This window comes from Sciurus vulgaris (genome assembly GCF_902686455.1).
Source record: "Sciurus vulgaris genome assembly, chromosome: 8".
Classification (NCBI taxonomy): Eukaryota; Metazoa; Chordata; class Mammalia; order Rodentia; family Sciuridae; genus Sciurus; species Sciurus vulgaris.
The window spans coordinates 21,818,501-21,842,766 of record NC_136468.1 but is presented as its reverse complement, the minus strand read 5'-3'; the positions used below and the strand labels follow the sequence as shown (position 1 = coordinate 21,842,766).

The 24,266-nt window shown below is 38.2% G+C and overlaps 1 protein-coding gene across 1 annotated transcript in view; it reads right to left on the bottom strand.

Annotated features, from left to right (window-relative positions):
* Positions 1 to 24,266, bottom strand: part of CHCHD3 (coiled-coil-helix-coiled-coil-helix domain containing 3) — a 258,741-nt gene that overhangs the window by 85,923 nt on the left and 148,552 nt on the right. The window contains exon 5 of the mRNA XM_079150209.1: positions 3,648 to 3,731. Coding sequence (XP_079006335.1) covers positions 3,648 to 3,731 — 84 coding nt within the window. The remainder of the gene's footprint in view (positions 1 to 3,647; positions 3,732 to 24,266) is intronic.

The following is a 24,266-nucleotide window of genomic DNA, read 5'->3' as shown; positions in this document are numbered from 1 at the left end:
GCTAAATATTTGATGAATATTTTAAAAGTCTACACTCATTATTTAGAAATAACTGACAGTTAAGTTTAGTAAATCTCAGATTCCTTCACTGTACTCCTACTATGTGTGAACTGTAGAAGATATCAAAATGAAATGAGCTTGCCCTGCAGGAGTATATAAGATAAATACACGTAACTAATCACATTATTATAAATATAATGTGGTATTGTAAAGAGAGGTATAAGGCATTATGGATTTGTCAATTATATCTTTATTAAGTTGGAAAACCAAAAAAGAATTCCCTAAGGGGGTTGAGGAAGCCTCCTTAAAAACATTTTAGTTTTCTTTTTGAAGACTGTTCTGGGCTTCTGCTAGGCAAATCACCAATCAGGAATTAATAATCTTCTAGTCTCTTACATGGACAAGCAAGAATAAATACTGTCCAAGTCCCCTTTGGCTACATACCTGTTTACATCTCTACTTCTTTTAAACAAAGTTTACTTTCACGTCTATACCAATGTTGTTTGATAAGGTAGCAACATTTGGGAAATGAGGATTTTCAAATGCCTTTCACCTTTTTTCCAGCAAAGAGTTTCTGCTTTTGAATATTTGTTCAAAGATATTTATTACAATCACAAGTTTAATAAAGGGAAACTTATTTCAGACTCCTGGTGGACTAGCCAATGCAAATACCTGGGAGGAGAAAGTTGCATGTCACATGGGAATTACTAATTGATGAAGAGTTTATTGAAACAGATCCAAGAAGTGAACCAAGATGTAGTATAGAACTGAATGTGCTTCAAATGCATAGTTGACTCTGGTTCATATCAAAAGAAATCGGCATCATGCCAGTGAAAACAGATGAAGTAATAAGATGATAAGTTACCAAGAACTGTAAATGGATTCGATTACTGTGTTTGTCAATCTAGTTGATGGGAAGATGGGAAGTTCATGTTGGGGTTCGTCCTTGGTATGATTCTGTCAAAGGCTTGTTGATGTCCCCCCTTTCTCCACTAATCATACATAAATGAGTATCAACTTGAAGTTTTTGTCATTTCATTTGGTTAAAAGAAAGATATGCGCTTATGTTCACTTTTAAACTACAGCAACCTGGATTTCAGAGTAAGTTAGATGACTCTGCAAGTTAATATTATCATCTATCCTTTTTTTTCACAGTGTACACTACTGGATTTAGCACTTTTGCATCTTTTAACACACAAAGTATATATGGAAGTCCTAATAGAAATGGTTAGATATTGACCCTACACTACCAGAACAATGTAACATTTCTTTACAGTCTTGCATTAAGTCTAGAAAATGCCTCATCACTACAGGCCTGACTATCTTAGATGAATTCCAACTTCACAAAATTCAACTTAGTTACTCCAGAAATGTCAATTATGAACAAAAACAGGATTTTTAGATGTACACAGAAGCCCTGAGAAATTTGGATAACACTAAAATAATTTTATGATTATTAGGATCTTGTACATAATGAAAGTAAGTAATATTCTGTCACTGGCAATAGCTCACATTTGTTAAACTCTTCCAGTTTTCAAGACATCTTCACCTAGGTCACTTTGTAGCTCCCCTTCCCACATAGCCCACAAAGGTGAGCAAGGTACAGAGCAATATCCCCAACCTGCAGATGAAGAAGTGCAGACCACAAGAGGTGAAGTGACGAAACTTGCCTACTGACTCTTAGTCTAACGTTCTTCCTACTACATTATTAAATATGGAGTTAAGTATTTACCAATACTAGAGCAATTTTTCCACCTCAGTGGTGCTTCTCAGATTTCATTTTAAAGCCCTTAGCAATTACATTCCAGCCTGATGGTCAAAAGGACCTTGATTCTGTAAGAAAACACTAATTACAATTAGAGGACCTTACACCATGTCCATGTGATCTTCTACCCTTTGTCTACTTGAGGCCAAACACAATACTTTACTTGTTGAGTAACTAGCCTTAATCTGCCTCAAGCAAGTCCTCTCAGTCCTTTATAAAATCACTTACCTATCTCAAATTGGTGGATCTATGAAAAACAGAAATATTTTGCAATGCCTTTTCTTGTACTCCACAGAGATCAAAGACAAATTCATAAGGCACCTAACACAGCAAAGTTTGATAGCAAAGAAAATTATCATTTCAGAAACTTTTACTTGCATTCATTTGTTCAGATAATATTTACTAGTTCTGCGTTGGGCATTGTGTTTTGAAGAATGCAAATAAAATAACAGTCACCAGGGATTTGGTGGTTAGCATGGACTGGATGCCATTACAGATGCATGATGAGTATTAGCTCATTTTAACAAGTTAGTGAGGTAGGTACGAATGTATCTTCCTTCTACAGTGAGGAGACAGAAGTTAAGTAAGATGTTGTAAGTCACACAGCTGGCACATGCCACTTTAGGAATTCATTCTTTTACCAAGTCTCCTCTGCTTCAAAATTCTTGCTCAAGACAGCAGGCAAATTGCTCTTTCTCTCACAACTCCCCTGGCCTTCCCAAACGTGCCAAGCATTCCCTTGTTGTCAGGGCTTTGACATTGGCCTGCTTCCCTAGTGGGACAGGTCTCTTCCCAAATGTCATCTTTTTAGGTAGGCCCTTCTCTTTACCCAACTCCACGCCTACATGTTGGCCCTGGGATGACCTTTTCATGCTAATTTATTGTTCCTCATAATATCCATCCTGCCATTCAACAAGTATAATGATTTTTAATTGAGTTTAAGTTCTGTGAGAGCAGATGGTTAGTTTATTTTCTTCACTAGGACATCTTTGGCACTAGACCAGGGCCTGACATATATTAGGTGCTTAAGTAGATACCTGCAGAACAAATGAGAAAATGGTGTCTCCATTTGAGAAGCATGTAGACCAGCGACATATGGAGATGCTAAAACACATTTAATATAAACATAACTGTACTGAGTGGGATCTGGGAATTTATTTCCTACTTTTTTCTTCTTCCTTATCAAATATCATATTCTTAACAAATCAAATTTTGGAAGTCAATCAAAAAAAAGAGAGAGAGCTCACTCTATAAACTTATGGTCTATGTATGAAATTACATAGACAACTGGTCTACTTCAAGGAACAGAGTATTGAGGAGGAACACAAACTTCATTCTTAAACATATCGCTTCTTTCTCTTCAGTTCTAATTCCCTTCATTGTCTCCCAACTCCAGATCCATGCCAACTAGACCGAATGTCTTCTCTTTTCATAACTCTTTTCCTTAAGTCCTACTATTTGGCCCCTACCACCACTCTTGAAGGAGACATTCACTTCTTAATCACAAACGCAGTGAAACTGAGTTTCACAATGACAAGAACCCTTTAAAATCAGTACCACTTCTAAGAATACACTTACGTTTACTCAGTGTTTACAGGAGTTAAGAGTCTCACTCTCTGATTGACGTGGAGGCAATGTAGATACAATTAGGGCAAATATTTGGGACAGTTCTTGTATGAACCCATAATACAACCATACAAAAATGACCAAAGAAATGACATTCCCACAGGGAATGGCTCACCTGCTTGGCTTCTTCATTTCCTGGCCACTATTTTTTTAATGAGTAAAAGCAGTTAAAGTTATAATTTATTGATTTTTAAATAAACATACAGGAAAGCTGCAGATGCAGAGAGAGAAGAGAATCAACAAGAAATAGCCATACCCTCTCCTCCAGTCTAGCCAGCTGCTCTTTGTAGAATGCATCCTGCTTCTTTATGATTCGGTCTTTCTCTTCCAGCTGCTTAACCTAAAAAAAGAAATAGAGAATATACTATATCAAGAAAAAGCAGCAACAGCAAAGCAAAAGTCAAGTATAAATTGCATTAGAAATAAGTATACAAGGCTGACAATTTTTGCAATCTATTAGGTCTCTTCCATAGAAATATATTAATATGACGATGATTGCTGCATTTAAACGTAAAGAATGAGTCTGTATTGTATTATTATCTTTTCTACTGTAACAGCTGTGTCCTACTTTGTCTAAATATATTTGAAAATGTCAGGATACAGCACACTTCTCTTTCGAAGAGTAATTTAAAGGATTAGTATTTTGCACAATAAAACTTTAATTTTTATTCTGGATACATGGTTACTAACCTTGAACAACAACAAATGTCTGCATAACATTTTGTCTAAAAATCTTACGTTTGAGAACTTTGAGATTACGCAACGAAACCTGCCTATAAATACATGTATTATTCTATTTCCTTGTTTATGAATTAGCAACCTAGGGGCCTGAGAAAACAAAACTATTTTAACTATTTCAATAATTAAAAAGAATAATAATAATAGCTGAAATTAATAAGTAATTTTAAAACATTTAGTAATGTTACTTCTAATTTATAAGATCTTATTTTACAAAACTAAAAAATAAGCAATAAAATATATTTTATTCTTTGAAAAATCAGTAAAGACAGCAACTTATAGATTTTTTTTTTTCAAAATTAGTTTTTTAAAAAAGCACTTCTTAAATGTCCTCATCTCACCTGAGTTAGGACTATCACATTTTTTGTTCAGTGACTGCTAACCACATGTCTAACTAGAACTTGTAAGAAATAAATGTAAGTGTTTGGGCATTCCCATCCTTGTGCACATGCCAATTCTTTGATAAAGTAATCAGTGTCACCTGGCTCAGTCCATGTGAATACCTGTCCCCTCAACTACCTGCCTTAGTTTAGGTGATTTCACTTGCAGATTCATAGGGTATTTTGTTACTTACTTTGTCTTCAATATCCTGCAGCATGTTAAAAAACAAACACACAGTTCTTTAACAATTTAAGTATAATTTTTTTCTAATGTCACAGAATTTGATGAATAAAATCTAACACAAACTAAAAAAGGCGATGGGGAAATAATAAGAGGAAGTGCATAACTTGAGACATATTTAAATGTCACTGTGCTTTTACAGTGCAAATACAAGATTTCAATGAAAAGTTCATGCTAATTGAAAGCATATGAATAAATATAAATACAACATTAGGGTTAGATAAAAATACATTCAAATAAGTACATAATCTATGACTTCTTGGTGCAATGCTAGAAACTTTACTAGTCTGTTAGGAACACAAAAGAATACATATATACAGAAGGAATTTCTGACAAAGCTAAGAGAGAAAAAAATTTAAAAGATTAAATAAAGAGAAAAGATTTCTCTAAATTCAATATACATGCCCAAAGTATAAATAAAGGAAATTGGTAAGAAAGGACTCATAAAATCTTCACAAAAATTTTTTTTTAAAAAATCATAAAATCAAATAAGCAAAGGACAAAAAAAGGAAAAGAAATTTCAGCATGTACTACAACAATTAAAGTTATTAATATATAAAGCACTTAAAAAGCCTTTATCCCTCCCCAAACTATCCTCAGCCAAAAAAAAAAAAAAAAAAAAAAAGAAACAAATTACAAATATAAACATAAAAACAAACTAACAACACAGGAAATCAAAGAATGCAAATCAAAATAATGTTACCTTGTTCTTCTATCAAATTGACAAAATATAAAGTGATAGTCAATATTGGCAAGAGTCAGGAAAACACTGTCTCCTGTATATAGCTGGTCAGAATGTAAACTGGCATAACTGTTTTATAGAACAATTTGACAAACTTTAATAAAGTAGAAGGTCTTAAATATGTACATACATACTGACATCTAAAAACTCTACTTCTAGCACTTTTCTTAAATAATTATGGTAATATGCAAAGATGTTCATTACAGGCTTGTTGAGAACTACAAAGAAACAAAACCCCAAACCAATCCAATGGTTAAGAAGTACCTATGCTCAAAATATACTAAATAAAAATGGAAAAAAGAAGAAGATTATGAACAGAAAGGTCAGTATGACCTCTTTTTAAATAGGAAAGGAGGAAGGGGAGAAAGATCAGAATGATTTTCTATGACATGTTCAAAGAAGTCACAGTACAGAGGTCGACTGAGGATAGCTTCCACTTTCTTAATTTCGCTTATTTATGTTTTCAGAATTAATAATAAACACACTTTACAGTCAAGGGACAAAAGAAAAGAATATTTTGAGGTAAGAATATGATTTTTTTTTCTGATTATGGTGGTGGTTACACAATTGTATGCATTTGTTGAAACTCAAAGCTATATATCAAAAAGAATAAATTTAACTATATGAAACTTAAAAAGTAAATATAAATTATGCATACTAAAATTCATGAAATAACTATAAATAGATAAATGTGTATACAAATGCTATTGCTAATTTTATCATGTGGCCAATTTTACTTTCAGGCATTTAATTATAGCAAATATTAAGAAAAGTAGAGGAGAATTTATATCTAAGAAAATGCAATCGGCTTATATAAACCAACAACAAAGTGGGAACAACAGAAGTTTAGGGAAATAAGATATATCCTAACAATAGAAAATTTATTATAAAAATTTTGGCCCAGTTACATGATTGAACATTAATAAAAATTAACAAGTGATATTGTAGTAGAAGAATTAATTTTTTGAACTCAAAATATGAATTGGGGAAAAGTCATCAAATGGCATATACAGTAAATTCTTGGACTGGACAAGGAATCATGGGGAAGGAGGTAGAGGAGGAAAAAAGAAGCTTGAGTACCTGGTACACAGAGATGGGAAAAGTGTAAAGTATGTTAAAATGTTTACAGTGATAATGATATGCACAGTGGGATATATTTCTTATCTGGATTTTTCTCTGTTTTCCATAATAAAGTTATTACTTCTGTAATGAGAAAAAATATCTTTTAAATATCAATATTAGTATATTTAACTATGGGATGGAAATGTAATATGGTATAGAATTGCAAAGAGTAAACTATTAAGTAATTATATTTTACAACTCTAAAATTTTAACAGCTTGAACAGTTACAGATAGCATGGAAATTATTTTACTTCCTACATCCTTAATATATTAGCACCTGCTCCTCTTTCCCATCCAACCTGTGGCATTACCTACCATGGCTGTTAAAATGCTAGCAGTAAATGTTATCTCTTGTTCATGCAGGGAGAGTTTCAAAAATGCAATGAGGTCCTAATGGACATTCCATTATAATTATTTAGAAAACACTAAGAGAATTCAATACTTCAAGTATATCACTGTGCCTACTGGGAACAGTGCACCAACCAACAAATTAATTGTGAAGAGCTAATTACAACCTAAATCAAGGATGTACAGAAATATCCTTGTTCACTTTTCTAAGATATAATCCTTAAAAAATTTTAAAGTAACACACCAAAATGTCAGATATGTACACTAAAGACACAAAGAGGAAGATACTTCCAAAGAGCCAACAACATCAAACTATAGGCTAATGTCACAAATCTCCCACTCAACTGCAACAGAATCAATAGTTTGAGATCCACTGGGAAGAATAACAAAGCAAGAAACACGGCCACAACACTTTAATGGCACACTGCTTTGAAACAGTTAATGGGATGCTGGGAGGAAAAGTCACACGATATGAATCCTGAAACTTAAATAAGCCTAGAATACACTGACTAAGCTAATAGCTGCAGAGAATGGAGAGTCACACGCAACTTAAGGCAAGCAGTAAACTAGCTGCAAGGAAATAAAACTTCTCTACAAAACTCTCTAACAGGCACAGAATCATTGTAAATGAACAAATAAAAACAACATTATTTATTGCTATGGCAGAATCCTTTCTGAGGAAAAATGAATACAAAGTCTTTCCCCATCTCCTCTTTACTATTCTTGAAAGAGATATATGCTGATTAGTTTTCAGGTCGTGCTAGATTTGGGATAACATGATTGGGCTTGAAAATGTGATAGAATATGCTTAAGTGGATCATTATGGAAATCTAGAGCCTCCACAAGCAAAAGAAACAAAGAAAACAAGAAAATCGCATTTTAAGAAATCCAACACAAACATTCTGATGTCTTAACTCAGTGTTGGTGGTAGATTAAAAATGAAGCACATGTTTATGTATTTCTTTAAAGACTTGTCTCTTTTCAGAAAAGGCTTAAAGGTTCTCCACAAGAAAGGATCCATGACGTCAACACAGGAGAAAACTGGGTAGTGGATATGCACATGGTGCTGATAGGAACTTTACCTTCCCGTACATATTCTTAGGCAAATAATCGTAGTGCAAATTTCTTGGCATCCCTATGCTTTTCTGTCCTGGCTGCTCCTGAGGACTCAGGTACGGTACAAAGGACATGGCACTAGGAACCCAATGACATCACAATCATGTAGCTCAAGGGTAATATCCTGTTTCTTCACACATCAAGCACAAGGCATGTGAAGGCAGGATTCTGTGCTATGGGTACGTTTGTACATTTTAAATGATAAAGGTCCTTGAAATGTCAGTGTTCAATGTTAAAACTCAGGGTAGAAAACAGAGCAGGGACCTGCTCAATTTTCCATGAGATGATACTATGAAGCCAGAGATTAATAGGATTGAGAAAGGACAACAAATCTAAGTCACTCTAAGTAGGAAAGTCTGATAACTGTATTTCCTTTTATTATATATTTTGTAACATTCTGAAACATACATATAATGAGCTGGGAAGATTAATTTTTCATAATTATATGGATAATCTGTGGTAGGCAAAATCTATATCTATCTGGCAATGCATGTGGACAGATCAGCAAATAAGATATGGAAAAGAACTTAATTCCTTGTTAAAATTACATGTGTGGTGCAACTATATATGAACCTAATAAAATATGCTCCCATAAAACAAAGAACTGAAATATCAAAGGGGGCCGAAGCACAGACTTCCAAGGTAATACTACATTTGGAAGCTACAGAACATGATTGTTGTGAATATCAATTAGGAATAAAAGAATAAAGTAGCCTGTATTCAATTAGTGGAATATTAGGCTTTTGTTACAAATGAGAAATTGCACTGGGCTCCCTGAGCCTTAATTAAGTGGCATTAATAAACAAAGAATTATCCTTAAAGCAATGTTTTACACACCACACCAGAAGGTGGCCTTCAAGAAGGTAACATGTCTCCGTGAACTTGGATGATGCCCTGCCTATGATCAACATGATCATACTTTTCAAGGAGTACTTACAGGCATAAGCATAAGCTCAGAGCAAAACCCAAATTGAAAACTACACTGATGTTTACTAACCCGAAATACCTGAGAGGGGCTGGACAATGGCCAAAGATGAGACAGCAGCCCCTTCTTCTAACAGACTTCTGTACCTGAAGTCTGAAACCAAGCCCCCGAAGTTGGAGCCAAGCCTGTTTCTTTTGTCTTGTCTTCCCCAGAAGAGTTTCAAGAATCCGGGTCTACATTTCAGTTTTTTCACACTAATTACATAGTGGAAAGAGCCAAATGAATATAACCTCTGTTACTTTGGGGCATGTCTGCTTATTCTCTTGAAATAAGAAAGCAGAGACAAAGATTGGTGGTTTAGAAATTAAAAAGTGAAGCCAACAATGAGTGAAGAGAGAGCATATAAATTGAAGGTTGAAAGTGATCTAGTGGTATTTTGCTTTAAATTTTTCCACAATTTCAGTTTACACATCATGATACTTGCCACAGAAGCAAAATTAAGTGCTTGATGAAACCTGAATTCATAAACTTTAATTTCAGAAGCCTTCTTCGATAGCTTGGATGGGGGTTAAACTATACATTTATATCTCCGGTTTTCTAACAATTTCATTATTCAGAACTTACTAACACTATCATTAACATAAAAGGAAAAAGGAAACCCACCTAGTGAGGAGATGGGACACCCTGATGATTATCCTGGTTCTGCTAAATCGCCCTACAATCATGCACCCACCCATCCCAGCACCCACGTTTCAAAACTGCTCTCAAATGTTACTTCGTGTAATTTTTGCCAAGTTACATCCCTAACTATCTCCTGCATCTTCTCATCTAATAAACCCTTTCAACACATCTCTTATGGCTCCTGTTCCTGACTTTGCCTTCTATTATACATGTTCACTCACCTCTGGTCCCGCTCCTTAACTCTTAACTCTTCTGGGGGCAGGAAAAGGGGTTCACTCCTCTCTATTCATAACTTTGGCTTAATCTAAGTCTATACTTTTCTGCAAAGGAAAGAGTGCAGGGTGTTTGAACTGAAATGAACTGCACTGGGGGGAAGAGTTTGTACAAAGCCAGTAGACACAGCTCCTCAGATGAAATCTGTGATTTACTTGAAAACACCCCAGTACACACAGTGTGAAACCATGTGCACGTGTTACTTAGGCTAAGCTCAGAACAAGGTGGTGCCAGCTGTTGACTCAAGAACACAGAGGCCAAGAGCAATCAGCAAGTCTTATCAAAGGCTCAAACTAGAAGCTCAAAGAGTAGAGGAGCTGGTACAAAGGACTTCATTCTTCCATGTCTGGATCAACAATTAGGTTTTGCTAATTAGCACAATGACTGTTAGAAATTGGGTTTTATTTGTGAAAAAGGTCAATTAACTACCATGACAAATGCAAGGTATGGGTTCTCATTACTAAAATAAAAGCTATGGGAAAGCTATAAGGGATAGTGATCAGACTCCAACCCATTCTTACATCTGCTACATGAATGGGTTATGAGAGTCCAGCAAGGTTTGTGTGGCTTTAGGGACGTTAGGGATGGTACCTCAGGACTGGCCTCCAACTGGTCCTGCATCCAACCATCCATTTAAGACAGAGATTCTTGTTACTGGCACTACTGATGTTTTGGAGCAGATGACTCAGAGTTGTGGAAGCCACCTTGTGTACACTGTTAAGAGACTGGCAGCATACCTGGCCTCTCACCTGCATGGTCCAACAGTGTCATCCTTCACCCTGAGTGTGACACGTCTTCACCCTGAGTGTGACACTGACAGAAGTTCCCTAAACCTTTCTTCCCTTGTTTAAAAGGACTGTTGGCTGTCTGAAGCCAACCATCAGCAGTCTCATCTACCTCCGGGGAAACTTTCTTGCAAAGAAAGCACTTAACGGAACAGAAAACTGGGAAGTCCCTGAGTTCCCATAATGGGCTGTATGAATCATTTTGTACCTGCTTGCCAATAAATTTTTGTTCAATAAACGTCTTTACGTATTGGAGAACTGGGCTGGGGACCGTTTGTATGCAACCCAGCGGTACAGCTGAATTGCAAGCAGTGTACGCAAGCAGCAAGAGGGGTCGCATCCGTATAATGCAATGAATCCTGTCCCAGTAAAAGAGAAAATTGGAACTTGTCATTCATTATTTTTGAAATAAGAAAGAAAAGTATAGAACAGGTAGATAAGCACACTCTTCCGGAGTTCCCTTTAACATGGTGGCCTAAGTCACACATAAATCGTTCAATCCAGTGAACTGGTGTTCAGCTCAGGCAGGACGGATATGTAGTTGACAAGAACTGGCACTGGTTGTTTAACATTTGTTGTGCTTGGGCAGTGACTATGCTGTGCCTGTTGTTAAATATTTTATATATCATTCCTGAGAACAAGACATATTGTGATTCCATTATAACTTACAAGTTTCATGTTACAAAGCAACACGAAATTTCAATTTGAATGGTGCTAGAACACCACCTCATCAGTTCAGTGTAATACAGTCGGTGCTTCTCTCCGAACACCGGTTGAATAAGAACACCCATCACAATCCCCAACATGTAAGGGACACTAAATAAATGCTGAATCAACTGTCAGGGTTTTGGAATTCTCAAGTAAGTTTTTTGGTGTGTTTTGTTTTGTTTTTTGTCCTAAGGATTGAACCCAGGACCTTAGGCATGCTACGCAAGCACTCTACCACTTACCTTTATGTCCCCAGCCCTTGTTATTTATTATGTTGCTCAGCTGGCCTGGGACTTGTAATCCTCCTGCCTCAGCCTCTGGAGCTGCTGGGATTAGAGGCTATGTGCCACCACACTGGCTCAAATAAGCAGTTTTATCTTCTCCTACTGGCTTTAACTACTGCATGCTTATGAAAGACACAAGTGGAAATAAACAGGCATCAGGTCTAAAAGACCATGTTGAGTCAAATTCAGCAACTGAATATAAAGCAGAGTTCTAGAAGACTAAGTTCTATAAAATAAATAAGGATTCTCTGTCAGAAAATCAATAATGAGCGTACACACTTCAAAGATAAGAATTAAAACTGAAAGAAGAAAATGTGATAAAAGAGACAATATTCAATAAAACTACTATGTGATTATATAGACATAGAGTAGGAAGGGACTTTTATTATCAAATTTAGCCATGGAATAGATTGGTGCTATCAACTATTAAATGCTACCACTACATATAAAAAGCAGGATGGTCTCAACTCTAAACCACAGCTGTTGTGTTTCAGAGTGGGAAGGACTAAGAAGTGTTTGAGGTTATATAACTTAAGTATTTAGAGTTATATAACTTAAGGTGTAATTACACAAAAATGTGTATCTCTCCTTATTCCATATTGTGGGAAATAAAAGTTCCATTTCCAGGCACTTATATATAATCTTGTTTTGGCGTGGACATTAAAAAGCTCAGAAACACTGACTTAGAGATGCCAGGTAAACTACACTGCCTGTGCCAAGGGTTTCTGGTGGTGCTGATCAGAAAAATAAATTGGACAATAACATGAAGACAATTACTATATATCTCCTGAATTCCTATTCCTTGGATTAACTTGTATTTGTTCAATTTAGATTTAGATTTAATGTTCACACTACTGAGACCAAATGGCCAGTCAACTTCTCTTCCAATCTATTTCACATCCAGAGCTGAAAAACACAACCCAAGTTCATCCGGTTCATTTTATACACAGTGAGTGAGGCTCCGAGTTCCTTGTTGGCTAAGGGAACTCTTTAAGGTCAGGAAGTGAATTGATTCTAGGATTCCTGCCTCTTGACAGAGTGTATTTCCCATCACTCTGGTTTTATTTCTTCATGCTGACTTGAAGTTAGAGGAAGAAAATGTAAAAACGACTAGTCAAATATCGGTAGCTATTTTCAGCACTGCTTCAACATAAAGAGGTTTTTAAAGATTTTCCGCAACAGTTAATGTAAACTGTTCTACAGTATTTTCAAAACCACCTGTATAAGATGGCAGCTCATGATGAGGAATTATCTGGGAAGGGTGAAGGAGAGCAGCAGCAGAAGGCAGGACGTCTGACTCCTGCGATGGAAGACAAGAGCACGGCCACGCACGTTCTGGGTCAGGCTGATGCCCTTCACAGCGGGGTTTCTTTAAAGACAGATATGAAGGGCACATTCTCTTTGTTACCCATGTAATCTGATTTGCTAATTAACACAAAACAAAATGATGACAACAAACTGTGAGCGGGTCTCAGATGTCAACTTCCAGTTCAAACAGAATGTAAACCAGCAAACTAAGGATGAGTTGATGTGTTTGCAAGTATCAATTCCCTTCAGAATTGCTTCACTTATGTAGGACGGGCTGATTCCATCCAGCTGGACCCATGGAATACAATCTAATCCATAGATTCTATGCAGCAGTAAAAGCAATAAACTAAGCATCCAACAATTAAGCTTTAATTGCTTCTTGGCTGCTAACTCATGATCTTGGGCAAATTCTTTTATCTTTTGGGGGCAGTTTTCTTAATTGTGAAATTTTGGGAATAGGCTAGGTAACATATCTAAGATCCCTCTAACATTCACATTTTGTGCATTCTATTCATCACAAAATTTCTTCTATAACTCATTTGAATCTTCTATACAGCTAGGCCAGAGGAAATTCAATAAATGAGTCTGTTCTGCTGCCAAATTGCTGGAATGTGACAAGCACACATTAAACAGCATTTGGAAATAACCATGTAGATGTGACACCTGGTTGCCGGGGGCAGACACTGCATGGCAACAGCGATGCTCCCTCTCTGCCTGACTTGGCACCAGCAGGGGGTTTGCAACAACTAAAAGAGGGCCTTAGCAATATTCACTGGGCTGCTTCCTGAACCTAAAGCCACCTGAAAAATTACAACAGGTAAAACCGAGGCTGGTTTTCTAAAACAAGTTCAACTCATTGCTGTTAACCAAATCACACTAGTTCCAATTTTCTACATAAAAATGAGGAAGGCCAGCAAATAATCAGCCATGTTTGTCTCATTTATGGCTCTTTACAAAGGCTGGCACAGTGGAATTACATCATATGCACAATTAGCTTATGCAAACTCAACTAGCCAGGTTGAATGGGTGGAGAATAATTCATGTAGTCCAAGGAATTCTACCTGCTCCATGAGGAAGCCAGGGCAGGAGACACTCATCAGTTCTACTCTGGGCCTGTCTCATTCCCCACATACCCTCATAGAGAGCACATCTTTTCCCAGTGAATTTTCTAAAGATTGAAGTCAGACATATTTCATTCACATACCCCTAAAATGAAAGCCAGCATTTTCATCTAGTGCTCAACTAAAGAAAACTACTGACTCAATAATGGAAGGAAAACTAACAGTGTTGGACTCTGAAGGATAATTTTGAACCAAAGAAATTTTTACCTTGTGTGCAGATTGGAAATTTAAATCCTTAAGTTAGATGTAATTCAACCATATTCCAAGGAAAACGGAATTTGGAAAAGTATTTTAGAGATAAAAATTACTTAAAAAAAAATATCCTTGACAATAACCACTGGTAACCAAAGTGTGGCAGGGTATTTGGCCCTTCATAACATCCCGGTATCCCCCACAACCCAAAAGTGAGGGGATTCTTGAAAGTCTTTAGCCTCTGTACAAAGTCTCCAGTTTATTTGACCAAGGGAACTCAGTTAAGAGATAAGATGGTGGGAACGAACACCTCAGGCTTAAAAAAGTCAGAAAGGAAAGAAGACTCAGAAAGGAGGGATGGGAAGCTGGGAATATACCCAGAGCAAAGATCACTTGGACAGAACAACAGAATACGCCAGATGAAAATAAGCCACTGGATCAAGTCCGTTGAGGGATAAGAATACAGAAATTACTGTCAGTAGGAGAAGCCAGGCATGAGAAACAGTCAAAGACCACAGAAGGGCAATTTGCCCTCTCATCTCATTCATTCCTTGGACCTGGCTACTATGGACTTAGCTTTGCTCTCATCCCTATTTATACTCTGATATGAGAGAACCATCTCAAAACCTAGAATCCCTTGGAACACTGCGGGTGTTTTAACCAGAGGTTTGCTGCCCAGAAACTGAGGAATAGACATTAACCAAAAGTCAACCTAACAATTTTTAATATCCTTCATTGCTTTTAAAGGCCTATACAACATAACTGTACTGAAAGCCTCACTACATAGCACCATGAAGAAAGTACTGCAGTTTCTACACACACCTTTTATTTATTTCCTTATTTTCAGTAAAGGAAATAGTTGCTGATAAGAGTCATGCCTGAAATCTGTTGCTGGAATAGCTGTCTGAGGCAAACAGAATCTATGGCTCTGCCCACTGGAGCACACCAGGCAGACCCTTCTCCAGGTGTGGACCTAGCTTTAAAAGGCAACCTCATGACTTTGATTAGGTGTTACCTGCTAGGAAGTTAGAATATTATTAACTACCTGTCTGCTCTATGGTTATGGCTATCATTTTAATTATATATCACCTTTTTGGCTCAAAATTATCTTTCTGTATGATTTGCATTCATCTATCATTTGATCAGATGCTCGACAGCTCCTAGCAACTGTTCAGATTGAGGAGTTCATTGATCAGATCCCAGCCTGGAGGAAAGTGAACCCCATCCTCAAGCCTTAAAGTCAACTTTAAGTAAATCACATATAAAATGATGATCACGATGACAAATCTGGAGTAATGTTTGATGTCACATTTCTCTGCTATTAAAAATACCCATGGGCTGGGGTTGTGGCTCGGTGGTAGTGTGAGGCACTGGGTTCTATCCTCAGCACTACATAAAAATAAATAAAGTATTTACAACTAAAAATAGTTAAAAAAAATACCCAGACAAAAAGAGAATCCTATATATCAGAAGCAGAAATATACCTCAGAAACCAAGGTCCACAGGTATTAAAGATGCTTTTAAGATCACAGAGTTAGTCATAGCTAAGAATAGAATACAGATTATCTTGACTCACATTTTAGAGTTGGCACACTAAAAAAATCTCAGATATTCTTTAGAACCTGCCTGTGAATGAGCAAGAATCCAAAAATAAAAATTCTTAATATGTTATCCCAAACACAACGTCACCCATCACGCAGCCCCCCACCACACATGCACGCACACACGCATTAGCTGCCATTTGCATTGGTGATCATATACAGCACTTCTAAGATGTAATTTCTTTGGAGAGGCATTTCTATCTGAGATGAGCACAGCACAGTGGACAAAGAAATTTCAGACCACAAATCAATACCGCTGCATGAAAATACATTCACCGAAAGTAATACATACATATGTTAAACATAAATAACCAAGACAAGTAACTCAATTAGAATGGTAAGAGAAATCCGTCGCTTAAAGCTCTAGTTTGGTCCTTTAAAATTTTTACAATATTAGCAGCTACTCCATTTTTTAAAATGTTGAAATGTTTTGTGATCTTTGCCATTTGTCACCTTGCACAGAATATTCCATGCTACAGTAAAGAATTAGTGCTTTTTCTAACTGAACTAAAAAGACAGCCTGTTTGCTTTGAAAAATGGCTACCACCTGCTATTAATCTAAAACTGAAAACAAGCAGTGTAATGACATTTAGCAAGTTAACACCCCCTCTGCCACTTTCCTGAAGGAAGAGCATAAGAGACATTGCATAATCTTAGCAAAGAATTAAAAGAAAACTCCTAAGAAATAGGTTTATATTTTACTACTAATAATGACATATGAGATTATTAAAAGCAGACACTGTGCTCCTGCAGTGTGACAAGCTGGTTTAAGCACTGAAGGAATCCCCTCCCAAGCCCCTCTATCTTTCTCCTTTATTCTTTTTGTCTGCTGTCAGATGAATACAGCAGTAATGATGACATGATCAAGCAAAAGCTGACAACTGGCTGGAATATTTGTAAAAGACTGCCTAGCTGGTCTTAGCAAGAAGCTATCTTTGTCCTACTAAAGCTTTCTGTCACCTGAGGTAGTCTGCATCCTCAGGAGATGAAATGCAACATAAAACTATTAATTGATGCATTGTCCAAATAGTTCCTATAACCCTTTGAAGAACTTTCCCAATTTGGTTGGTAGGAAGGCTGCCCACCAACCATCCACTCTAAGTAAGCACACAGACACAATTCAAGTACACTACACAATTCACAAGAGTCTATAAATGACCCTGGAGCATTCTGGCTATGACTGCCTGCTGGAATAAATAAAGCATACACAATAAACATGTTAACATGCTAAGTTAAATGCTAAAATATTTTACCCAACTGAAGAACAAAACCAACTTAACATATCTATTCATTTATTCAACAAGTACTCAATGAAAATCTATTTTGTGCAAAACTCTCAGACATTGAGTTGGACATGGTAGACTATAATAAATAACTACACCCATTACATCTCATTCTATGACCATAAACTATAGTCCTAAAGTTCCCACTTACACGCAAAGCTATAAAACTACTAAGAATCCTTTCCTGTCTATAAACACTGTCTTTCAGGAATCACAAATTGGGTAGAAGGCAGCTGCACAGGTTATATACACAAACAACCGTAATAAAAGATAATGTATGATAAGGACAGTAAGTGCTGCAAGGAAAATAAAGGACCTGATCAGCCGGACTAGAACTTAAAAGCTGGATAAGTAGGATTTAGATGACCAGAGACCAGGTCAAAGGTCATCACACACAAAAAAAGGGACAATAATCAGGTACAGAGGAGAGAAGAAAGGAGGTCCAAGCATGGGTATCAGCTGAAGAGGGAATTAGAGTAAGAAGGCAGAAAGTAAGCAGGAAGGAGACTGCAGGAAGATTTAACAGTCTGGCTGAGAGATCTAGACTTCATCCTGCAAGCTGAGGAACAGTGGGGGGAGCTCTAAAATTTTTTGAGCGTGATGAAGAGTAGTTTAGAAAGATTGATCTCAGTCTATAGGACAAATCAGAAAGAGGAGAGAAGGCCAGTGGGAAAACATTAAGGGAGCTGCAGAAAAGATTCAGGAGTCAGATAGCAGGACCTCCACGAGCTGAAAGACAAGTGTTTCCACCAATGCTTTCTAAATATGACTAAAGTAAAAGTATAAAGCTAGAGAGAGGACAGAGAACTGTAAAAACCAAAACAACAAACTATGCTCCAACACACAGCAAAATGTACAGGAACTAATAAGCTGACCATTCAACAGAAAGTTTTCCAAATAGAAACAACCACTGAAAATAAGTAATTTGGGGGTAGGTCATTGATACATTTAGGAGCTCAAATACACCTTTCTAAAATAAAATTAAAGAAAAAAAACCACAATTAATGAAAAATTAGGTATATCACCATGAGGTATTAGGAATTACTTTCTCCAATTCCCAATTTCAGTCTATGGTTGAAAATCCAGTATTTAGGAGAATTACATGTGCCACCACATGAGAAAGTATTCCTGGGCATCTTCCCATGTCCAGCTTGTTACAAGTATACCAATGTCCACCCATCAAAAGCCCAAATTGCTAAAATCTAACACTAGATTTTAAGTCCTTTATCCTAAATGAAAGGTTACTATATAAAATCTCCAACTTTAGTAGAATCCATGTGCCTCTCTACATGCTTTAAAATATCCTAATTTTAGTATTGGTTCAAATATTTCACTGAGACATTTAGTATGCCACCCTTAAAACATGAATCAAAGTAACTTTTACTCTGTTCTTAACTGATAATTTAACTGATAATTTTACTTTCTGATCTTAAAAGTATCCTTTCATATCAGAGGACCCTGGTTTCTAAGGAAGGGTCTAAAAGTTAAAACTCTAGCCTCTCCCACAACGAAGAGATCAGCCTTTTTAGTAAGTGGCCAAGACATCCCAGGAAGTGGGTCAGAGCATGAACCCTGCCCGAGTATTGGGGCCAGCCCAGGCAGGCTCCAGTATACTTCAATAAAAAGAAAGACGGAGTCAAAGGGTAGATCCCTGAACCCGAGTCTGGGGGAAAGCTGCTTCTGATAACAGCAATTAAGTAGTGCTTCAGAGTTTATAACATTCTTTTGTATTCATTATACCACTTAACTCAACTCTTACACAATGCTAGGACTTAACCAGATTCTCAAAGCTATGCCTAGAACATTGCATAGCACAGGAACAGTGAAATGAACAAACTCTACCAAAATTACCACCCCAGGTTGGAATTGGCCCAGTTATACAGCCAATAAATGGTCAGGCTCTTTTTAATCAATGGCTCTTGCATTATTACCACAACTGCCTTCAGCACCTTCTTCACTCAGCCAGGTCGGGCTCTCCTGGCTGTTCTCCTTTACACACTCTTTGTGACACTCGCATCCACAGCACACAATTCACTTAGTGATACTTAAAGAGGAACTCCTAGGTGTGAGGGATTTTCCAAGAGCTACTGCTTAGGGGCAGGAGCAAGAATAAAGAATGAATCAGAATCAGGGTCGCCTATGAAAACATACATCAAGAAATAATGCAAGCATCTACAAAAACATAATGAGCAAAAGTACAACTGTTGGAGTCCTTGAGGCAGGGAGCAAATCTCTCCATCACTCTGTGACTAGAGCCTAGCACAATGCCCGCAAGTTCATAACAGGTCCTCCGGGTGGCTGGAGAGTGGTAAGGTGGCCTCTGGTTCCTACACTTGTCCACATTGCTCAGGTTCCTGACAGACCAGAAAGGCTGAATGAAATGCATACTCTATATTCCTCAACATTTTTGAACTTACGAACTTTTGTGACTTCAAGTATTAGCTTTTTGACAAAGATGAATAGGAAAAAGTTATCTGTAATCACCCTTTGCATGTGTCTTTCCATTTAGTACTGGGTATTTATAGGTGTCATTTGTTCTGTGTCCCGGTGCCAAGATCTAGCTCCAGGCAATCAACCTATTTCTGTTTCTATTTGTTTCTGTTGGTCCAAGCTGATTCCTCAACTTCATCAAACTGAACAGAGCCCTGTGTTACTCATCAGGGAAGAGGTCACAGTTAGATGCTCCCGAAGTGCAGCAGATGGGACAAGAGTGTCACCATTCCCCTCACGCCTGTGCCCATGGCGGAATCCCTCAGCCTCACTACCTTTCACTCATGGAGTCTGAGTGGGGACTGCACGGTGCTCACTCTGCTCCAGGTAACTGGAGTGGGCTGGCTGGCTGTAAGTACTATCCGGGCGACAGACATGCTACAGATGAAAGAGTACCAGGTGGGGGAGGGGGTCAGAAGACAAGGAGGATTAAGAGAGAATAACTAAGCAGGTGTCATCACAGATGAAGCCAAGAGAAGGCACAGGCCACTCTCAGCCATAAAGCATCCAGGGTTAAAAGGGTGTGGAGAAAATGGCAAAAAAGCTAGAGGAGATAGGAGTCCCGCAAATGCACAGCAGGGATTCAGGAGCTCCAGGAGGCATGCCCCGTCTCTCAATGAACACCTCGACACTGAGGCAGGGAGTGAGAAAGCAGCCCATGCTTGGGCAATCAGGGACTGACATGGACATCAAGGGAAGTGGGCCGACCCAGGAAGTGGCAGAAGATGGCTTGTTACTCCTATCCAAATAGCGAGGGGCCACCTCAGGGCATCACTGAAGTTTCTGTCAATGTCACCTCAGGCAGAACAGCAAAGGCTACCTCAGATCATATTGGTAGAAAGGAAGAGGTCTATTAATATGGTGTCCTGGCAACCATCAGGAGGCAAACAGGACACAAGACGGACACTGCAAATGGGCCCACTAAAAGGCCCAAGGAATGCAAAGGCCTGGGCAGTTTAAATTACTTTCATTCTTCTCCTCATAAAAGTTCTATGAGAATCCAAAAGTTTGTTGTAAAAGTGAATAAAAAGTGACTTGGGGGACTGTAAGTGGTATGTATTGAGGTGTTGGAACTTACCTTTGGCCATCCCAACCTCAGCCTACCTGTATCTTCCTCTTGCTGCCTTCCCATTGATGTGGACTGTCCTTTGGCTCTTCATAACCCTTCTTTTCTCCATTGCCCCAAGCAGGTTAAATGTTTTAGACTTTTAACAACTACCCAACAGAAAGAACACTTTTGAAGTGAGTGAGTTCACTGATCCTAAACCAAACTGACCTATACCACAGAATACACAGGCAATAAAAGTGACACACTGAACGTGAATGTGTCCTGTGTCCTCCTCATTCCTTCTTCTCCCTTCGATTGCTACTCACTTTTCCATCTTCTGGTTTCCTTACCATCGATAACACAGAGAACGCCAATCACACCAGCCAATTCAGAAATGCGTCCTATGGAGAACTCTCCTTTACCCCGTATGTGCAAATAGTCACAATACCCTCCCGATCTGTATTTTATACACCACCTTCTGCATTTCTGTCATAAGGGCCATCATTTAAGACCTATTGCTATTTACTTATTTTTTTTTTAAGTTAGCTCACTTTAAAAGTTAAAAAATTATAAGGGAAATCTTTCATAATTGCTATAACTAGAAAACCAGACTCAGCTACCATAAATAGAAGACAGCAGGGAAAATACAATGAAAACTATTTCGAGTTAGAAACTGCTCCCTGGTCCAAGGGTCTGAGCTGAGACATGCTTGCTTCTCTTTGATAAAAAGGTAAACAATTGCTAGTGATTAAAGGCAAAATATCACCACAGATGTTGGCAGTAGGGTGTGGGTAGGCAGAAATCACACCTAATCCACAGATGGAACTCTAGGTTGAAAATATGGCTTTTCTGCCTATTAGCTATGTGATACTGGGTGATTATTTTACCCTCTCTGCTGCTTATTTCCTCATCTATAAAACAGAATATTAAAAGTACTCCCTCATAAGATTGTTAGGAGGCTAGCGGTGTTAATATGTAAAGTGCTTAAATCTTGCATATGTTCGTCAAATAAAAAGTGTAACCAACGGCAACACTGGGTCTTGCCGAAGGGCCTATTGCACTGTGACAACTAAAGCATCACATCGAGTGCGATGAAAATGCCAGCGCTTGATAAATCAGAACCCTGTCCGTGTCAAGGACACAAGCTGAAGGAGGCAAGAGGAGGAGGACATTCAGACTCCAACTGAAGCGAAGGAAATGCACCTGCATTTCTTCTGCTTCAGCTAAGCCACAGATTTTGCTACCTGCCCCACCCCTCCGGGGTTAACCACCTTTGGTAACTGAACCAGGTACAGCAGTGATGATCCTGACACCAGGATCTACAGGTCTCACGAGACAGTGTTGAAAACTATGATAATGATGACACAAGAATGGAACTTCGGGAGGAAGAAATTATGCCCGTGGAGTCTGAAAAGGGTTCACTAGAGGAAGTAAACTTAGCGATGGATCCAGGAGGCTGAGTAGCTATTCATTCACCAGGCAAGAGAGGGCACTTGAGGTTCAGGGAATATGCCCAAAACCATTTGGGGGGAAATCAGGAAACACTGAAACTCTGATAACACATGCGAGTGCCCGAACAGTTTCCTTCACCTTGTTTACACTAAGAAAGAAAAATCACCAAATATAAAGTCCTTCAACAGAGAGGTCTACTGATGCTGAGGCAATGACTTGTTGACACGTCCTGCTGAGGCTGAACAAGTGTAAAGATGAATGACAAGCAGAGGCATTCCAGTGGGCTGAGGCCAGGTGGCCACTAACACAGGGAAGGGAAGAAAGATTTTTAAGATAGCCTGAAAAATAACTGTCAGCAACGTGACATTGACGTAACCAGCCGGGAAGTAACTACAGAGAGAGATGACACTGGTGGGCAGCAAAGCCACTGGGTGCTTCTGAAAACATTCTGTCCCTTCCTTTGGAATCCACTATTGATAGGGAATTGTTCTAGGACCCCAGTGCAGAAATTAGAATCTTTGGTGCTCAAATCCCTTAAATAAAAATGGTATAATATTTGCATATAACCTACACACATCTTCCTATGTACGTTATTTAAATCATCTCTAGATTACTCACAATACGAATACAATATAAATTCTATGTAAGTGGCTGTTACATTGTATTGTTTGGGGAATACTGATGAGAAATCAAAGTTTACATGTTCAATATAGAAGTAACTATCACAGGCCTTACCAAATCACAGTACATGAATGAGAGGCGACCTTGGCCGTGTTCAAACAGCTGCAGAGATCTGCGCAAAGGCGGGCAGCTCCAGCAGGGTACTCCCACACATCACTTCATTTACATGGATTTAGCATTGTGCTCAACACGGGGAATTCAAGTTTTGACTTTTTGAACTTTGTGGAATTGTATTTAAAATATTTTTTCAATTCACCACTGGTTGAATCCGTGGATGCAGGAACTTCTGATACGGAAAGCCAACTGTGTTTCAAAAGATGCTTGGATGAAACTCAGGGCTATCAACAGCAAAAGGCTCTCTAACTTGTGATTAATTTAGAATGCAGTATCCAATCAAAGAAAAGGGACTATGAGTGTTGTTTACTTATCAGTGACTTCTACAGAATATTTGAGAAATGAGGTTTCAACGTTCCTCACCTAGAAATGAGGATGCGATTATGTTCATTCAAGGTGCTCCCCAAATTGGTACTATTACACGTGCACTCAATGGGAAATATATTTTCCTACAAAATGAGAAAAATAATTTTTAAACCTTAAAAAATATGATCTGGTTTATGCATTTGTTGTGATGGGTATACCATAAAAATCCAAGGAAATACAAAAACATTTCCTTTCCTGGACAGTCTTCTTCGAATGTTCCCACCCACTAAACCTACGAGTAAGAGCAAGGGGTGCAGCTCTGGCAAGCCCAGTGCATCTCATGCGAGAGGAGCCACGAGGAGGCGCTTGGCAGAGATGTCTGCGTGTGAGTGCTCCAGGACAGGAGAACAGGGACGCTGAAATGATATATAATCAGATTACTGAAATACATCAATTTAGAAACAGCAGGGAGGAAAGCCTCCCTGACAAAACTAAAATAGAAAAGAGAAAGAAAAATTCAACAATGAGAGACTCTAAAATCTTATATACCTCAACAGGCTTTCAAGGCACCCACTGGAAGAGAGCAGCAAGAAACCAAAACTGAAGGAAGGGGGAATGGACTTGAGGGAAACACGGTCAGGAAAAAGGCAATCCTGGCAAGCCCCTAAAGAGATAGTGCCCAATTAGAGGGCAAAGGCATGAGCCAGGAATCATGAGGCAGTGCTGGATGGAGCTGGATGGAGGGCAGAGGAGGAGGACCATAATGGCTCCCTCATCCCCTTGCCCCCGATGGTTCCTTTTTGACTCTTCACCTTTCCCATCTCCTCTCACATTTATCCTTCCACTTACAAGCACATTCTTTTTGTTCATTTCTTCTTCATCTTTGATTTTCTCACTCGCTATCCTTGCACTTAGTGAGCTACATACGGGATGCAT